The sequence below is a fragment of the Entelurus aequoreus genome, linkage group LG20, assembly GCF_033978785.1.
Source record: "Entelurus aequoreus isolate RoL-2023_Sb linkage group LG20, RoL_Eaeq_v1.1, whole genome shotgun sequence".
In the NCBI taxonomy this organism is placed as follows: domain Eukaryota; kingdom Metazoa; phylum Chordata; class Actinopteri; order Syngnathiformes; family Syngnathidae; genus Entelurus; species Entelurus aequoreus.
The window spans coordinates 24,132,929-24,139,259 of NC_084750.1; the positions used below are offsets into that span (position 1 = coordinate 24,132,929).

A 6,331-nucleotide genomic window follows, 5' to 3' on the forward strand; every position below is an offset into this window, starting at 1 on the left:
ATGATATACGTTTCTATATTAGCTACAGTATGTTAGCCTACTATCACAATGACTGTGTCGTTGACAGAAATGTTGAAATGTAATATGTATTCTACACATTTTTACAACATTGGAAAACATTAGTAAATCAGAGGCTACTCAGAAAGTGAGATAACTCCTGGAAGCTAATATACTAAGGCTAGCATGCTAACCGATATCATTCTTCGAGTAACACAAGAAGTAAGAAGCAGAAATACTTTAGCACTTTCAGTACTGCTAAGTGCTCTCATGCTAACTGCTAGAATGTTAGCAATTTTGTCGTTTTCTTTGATTCCAGCAGCTCGCCAGTGAAGTGTGAACAACGTAAGATGATCATTTTATCTTGTTTATGTCGACTTTTTCCCCACCGCAGGTCGATTCTTGAACGACGACGGCACAGGCGTGACCGCGCCGTCGTGCAGTTACCTGCCCTTTGGAGCCGGGGTCAGGGTGTGTCTCGGGGAGGCCTTGGCCAAGATGGAACTCTTCCTCTTCCTGTCCTGGATTCTGCAGTGCTTCACGCTTTCCACCCCGCCTGGTCAACCCCCGCCCCTGTTGGAGGGCAAGTTCGGCGTGGTCCTGCAGCCCGCCAAGTACAAGGTGACGGCCGTGCCCAGACCGAGCTGGAAGGCAAAGCGTCAGGCTTGCTAACTTCATGCCATCTTTTTACAAAACCATGTCTAAGTCACGCTCTCTGACATTTTTTCATGGGAGAGTTACTTTTACAAACCTAAACAACCTAAACCAGGGGTGTCCAAAGTGCGGCCCGGGGGCCATTTGCGGCCCGCAGGTAATTTTTTAACGGCCCCACGGCACATTCTAAAAATACGTTGAAAAAAAAATTAAAAACATAAAAAGTGGTATAAAAGAGCAAACAGGTGAAATGTAACAAGAAAATGTTGCATTATTTACTCTAATAACACAAAGCTGCCATGCAGGCTGTTTCTTTCTTTAAAAAATAATAATGAATCAAAATCAATGTCATTATGAATTATTGACCTATTCAAGGCTCCATTTACTTCACATTAAATATTCCACTTTGAGATATTTTGGGGGGAAAATGTTGCATATTTTTTGGTTGCCATTTCAAAAACAAAGTTTTTTAAAAGAAGGGCCTAAAACGAACAAACAAAAAACATAAACAACAATAAAACTTATAATTGACGGATAGATCTGAAGTTGATCTTGAGACTATTGTGGTAAAAGTTTAAAAAAATGTTGGATTTATTTTTTTAAACTTCACTGAGCAGTACCGTTTTGGATCCCCAATAATTTTAGTGGGACTTTTTTTTTTTTTTAAGTGTCACTGCTCAAAAAAAATAATGAATTAAAATCAATGTTGTTATGAATTATTGACCTTTTTAAGACTCCAATTATTATATAATCTCAAATATTCCACTTTAAAATTGTATTGGGGGAAAATATTGCATATTTTGTGTTTTTTTCCATAAAAAAACACGGTTTTCCTTGACAAAAATGGCATACAACTTAAATCTTTAAAAGCGTTATATTGACAGATAGACCTAATGTTGATCTAGAGATTTAAACATTGAATAATAATAATAATAATAATAATAATACTAAATAATGACACATTTGTAATATTTTTTTTGACCAAAACCTTTTGGGGTCCCCGGGATCAAGTCTGAGTGGAGGCCTAAATGTATCTTTTTTATACATATATTGTATTGGTTTTTAAAATAAAAAATATCAAAATGGCCCCCGCTTGCTTTGATTTTTCAGTGTGCGGCCCTCAGTGGAAAAAGTTTGGACACCCTTGACCTAAACAAACCCAATAATCTTGTTTTGTCAGAAGATGAACAAAATGTTGCTATCCACAAATCACACTTTGCATGAAAACTACTTTGTTTATCCACCTCAGAGGTGCCCAAACTCCTTCCACTGAAAACCACACACTGACAAAACAAAGGATGCGGCGGCCATTTTGGTAGTCTTCAAAACCAGTACGATATATATGTACCATATTTTTCGGAGTATAAGTCGCACCTGCCGAAAATGCATAATAAAGAAGGAAAAAAACATATATATGTCGCACTGGAGTATAAGTCGCATTTTTGGGGGAAATTTATTTGATAAAACCCAACACCAAAAATAGACATTTGAAAGGCAATTTAAAATAAATAAAGAATAGTGAACAATAGGCTGAATAAGTGTATGTTATATGAGGCATAAATAACCAACTGAGAACGTACCTGGTATGTTAACGTAACATATTATGGTAAGAGTCATTCAAATAACTATAACATATAGAACATGCTATACGTTTACCAAACAATCTGTCACTCCTAATCGCTAAATCCCATGAAATCTTACACGTTTAGTCCAGTGGTTCTTAACCTGGGTTTGATCGAACCCTAGGGGTTCGGTGAGTCGGGCTCAGGGGTTCGGTGGAGGTCAAAACACACCCGACTCATCGTGTAAATAAAAACTTCTCCCTATCGGCGTATTGCGGATACGATAACAGCAGAAGTCACACTGATTTGCAGGTGTGTAATTTGTTGTGAGTTTATGCACTGTGTTGGTTTTAGGGCTGCAACAACTAATCGATTAAATCGATTAAAAAAATAGTTGCCGATTAATTTAGTCATCGATTCGTTGGATCTATGCTATGCGCATGCGCAGAGGCTTTTTTTTTTTTTTTTTTTTTTAAATAAAATAAACCTTTATTTATAAACTGCAACATGTACAAACAGCTGAGAAACAATAATCAAAATAAGTATGGTGCCAGTATGCTGTTTTTTTTCAATAAAATACTGGAAAGGATAGAAATGTAGTTTGTCTCTTTTATCCGATTATTAATCGATTAATCGAAGTAATAATCGACAGATTAATCGATTATCAAATTAATCGTTAGTTGCAGCCCTAGTTGGGTTTGTTCTTTGAACAAGGTGATGTTCATGCATGGTTCATTTTGTGCACCAGTAAAAAAAACATGGTAACACTTTAGTATGGGGAACATATTCACCATTAATTAGTTGCTTATTAATATGCAAATTAGTAACATATTGGCTCTTAACTAGTCATTATTAAGTACTTATTAATGCCTTATTCAGCATGGCCTTATTATAACCCTAACCCTCTAACCCTGACCCTAACCCTCTAACCCTAACCAAATAACTCTAAATTAAGTCTTTGTTACTTAGAATATGTTTCCCTAGTGTCCAAAAAACTCTAAATTAATTATTTGTTACTTGGAATATGTTCCCCATACTAAAGTGTTACCAAAAACATATAACTTTGTCTTGAATTTGAAAAAATAAAATAAAATGTATTTTTCACTAAATAATGCGCATATGAAACTGGTGGGGTTCGGTACCTCCAATAAGGTTAAGAACCACTGGTCTAGTCTATTACGTGAATGAGCTAAATAATATTATTTGATATTTTACGGTAATGTGTTAATAATTTCACACATAAGTCGCTCCTGAGTATAAGTCGCACTATGAAAAAAACTGCGACTTATAGTCCGAAAAATACGGTATATATTTTTTCAAAACTACAAAATGCAATTTCGGTAGAAATTTTGTTTGATTGCTGAAGAGCCAAAGCCGAACTGAAATGCTAACAGTTAGCACGCTGGCCATATAGCGTCCAAAAAAAGATATGAGCAAAATAAGCTAAAAGCTAGCATGTTAACAGTACAACGCTAACCTTAGCATTGGTGAAATACCAAAATATAGGACACTGATGTGTATATCTGCTAAATTAACTAAATCGAGCATGTTAATTTTAGCATTCTAAAATGCTAACTAATATGCGTCAATTAACAAAATATATTACTCTGAAGTGTGCAATTTCGGTAGAAATTTGAAGAGCCAAAGCCGAAGTGAAATGCTAACAGTTAGCATGCTGGCTGTATAGCAGTGTTTTTCAACCACTGTGCCGCAGCCCACTAGTGTGCCGTGGGAGATTATCTAATTTCACCTATTTGGGTTAAAAATATTTTTTGCAAACAGTAAATATAGTCAGTAAATGATGTGTTGTTGTTGAGTGTCGGTGCTGTCTAGAGCTCGGCAGAGTAACCGTGTAATACTCTTCCATATCAGTAGGTGGCAGCAGGTAGTTAATTGCTTTATAGATGTCGGAAACAGCGGGAGGCAGTGTGCAGGTAAAAAGGTGTCTAATGCTTAAACCAAAAATAAACAAAAGGTGAGTGCCCCTAAGAAAAGGCATTGAAGCTTAGGGAAGGCTATGCAGAACGAAACTAAAACTGAACTGGCTACAAAGTAAACAAAAACAGAATGCTGGACGACAGCAAAGACTTACTGTGGAGCAAAGGCGGTGTCCACAAAGTACATCCGAACATGACATGACAATCAACAATGTCCCCACAAAGAAGGATAAACACAACTGAAATATTCTTGATTGCTAAAACAAAGTAGATGCGGGAAATATCGCTCAAAGGAAGACATGAAACTGCTACAGGAAAATACCAAAAAAAGAGAAAAAGCCACCAAAATAGGAGCGCAAGACAAGAACTAAAACACTACACACAGGAAAACACCAAATCACTCAAAATAAGTCACGGCGTGATGTGACAGGTGGTGACAGTACACCTACTTTGAGACGAGCTATAGTGATGCATGCTTGGTTATGGTTTAAAGTCATACCCAACAATTGCAACAAAGACTTTTTACCGTCAACTGAGTTTCGTTTTGATTTCTGCTGGTGGTGTGCCTCCGGATTTTTTCAACGTGGAGTGCCTTGGCTCAAAAAAGGTTGAAAAACACTGCTGTATAGCGTCCAAAAAAAGATATGAGCAAAATAAGCTAAAAGCTAGCACGCTAACAGTACAACGCTAACCTTAGCATTAGTGAAATACCAAAATACAGGACATTGATGTGTGTAACTGCTAAATTAACTAAATAAATTGCGCATGTTAATGTTAGCATTCAAATATGCGTCAAGTAACAAAATATATTTTCTTGAAGTGTGTACCTTTTTGGTACACACTTTCGGTCTGAATTTAGCATTGGGGGCGTGTCATCAACTGGGAGGGGGCGTGGCATCATGACAGAGCTTAAAAAAAAGAATAAGGGGAGTCACCTACCACGTTGCCTTCAAGGAACATAAAACAATTAAATGTATATTTGAGTATGAAGTTAAAGTTAAAGTTAAAGTACCAAAATAAATGACTGAAAATTAAAAAAAAATAAAAAATTGAATGTAACAATATTTGAATATAAAAAAAAGATTTAAAGGGGAAAAATACTGCTAAAATACTAAAATCTGACTGTTGTAAAATTAGCCAAAAAAAAGCAACCATAATAACGTTAGCATGCTAACCGATATTCTTCAAGTAACAAAGGTGTACAACTGCAAAATTAACAAAAAAGCTAGCATGCTAATATTAAAATGCTAACGATGGTTAAAGAATTAGCTACAGGCCGCACTTTGGACACCCCTGATCTACGTATCTTATTTCTTTATACATATCTTTCTGGTGTATTTCATATTGTGAAGTGAAAACATGAATACTGTGACATGTGCTTAATATGACATGTTTCATGTTGAAGATCAGACAAACGTGTGTTTGCATTTCTCGCATGAAAGTATGAAGTGTTCTGTGGTCAAGAGTTATAAATAAACTTTGAAATATCAAGTTTCGATGTTGAAATGTGTTTACAATATAAAAATATTAATGTATATATATATATATCATTTTTTTTACAATGTAATTATGACTGATTCTGGTAATTATTTTTTAACTCTTAATTTTTTTTTGCTTTCACATATTTCGATTTTTGAGCTTCCTTTTTTTTTATAGATTCAAATCTTATTTTTGCCAATTTTAATTCTTAGTGCATCTTTCTTTTTCTGATTCTAATGTTTTTTTCAGATTCAAACTTTCGGTCTGAATTTAGCATTGGGGGCGTGTCATCAACTTAGAGGGCGTGGCATCATGACAGGGTTTAAACCAAGAATAAGGGGCGTCACCTACCACGTTGCCTTCAAGGAACATAAAAAAATTTACTATTTATTATCTGTTTATAATCTTTTATTTTATTTCTGATTATTATTAATAATAATTTATTTTTACTTTATTTAATTGATTCATCTGTAAATATATATACATACTTTCCCCCCCTGCTGTTTCTTACTTGTCAAAATACTTACAATATTTTGACATTTAGGGCAGACAACAGATATATGATGTATGTAAATATGATGTAATGGATAGGAATGTCTGATGCTGGATGTCAATAAACATTAAATGGAAAAAAAAAAGAAAAAAATATTTTAATGTAAAAAAAAATGTATATGAAAAAAAAGATTTGAAAGTCAAAAATTA

At 34.8% G+C, this 6,331-nt stretch overlaps 1 protein-coding gene across 1 annotated transcript in view; it reads left to right on the plus strand.

Moving 5' to 3' along the window:
* LOC133636062 (steroid 17-alpha-hydroxylase/17,20 lyase) overlaps positions 1-5,199 on the plus strand; it is a 28,906-nt gene extending 23,707 nt beyond the window's left edge. The window contains exon 8 of the mRNA XM_062029685.1: positions 392-5,199. Within this exon, the coding sequence (XP_061885669.1) occupies positions 392-669 (278 nt within the window). The 3' untranslated portion in view covers positions 670-5,199. The remainder of the gene's footprint in view (positions 1-391) is intronic.
* The last annotated feature ends 1,132 nt before the right edge of the window (positions 5,200-6,331 follow it).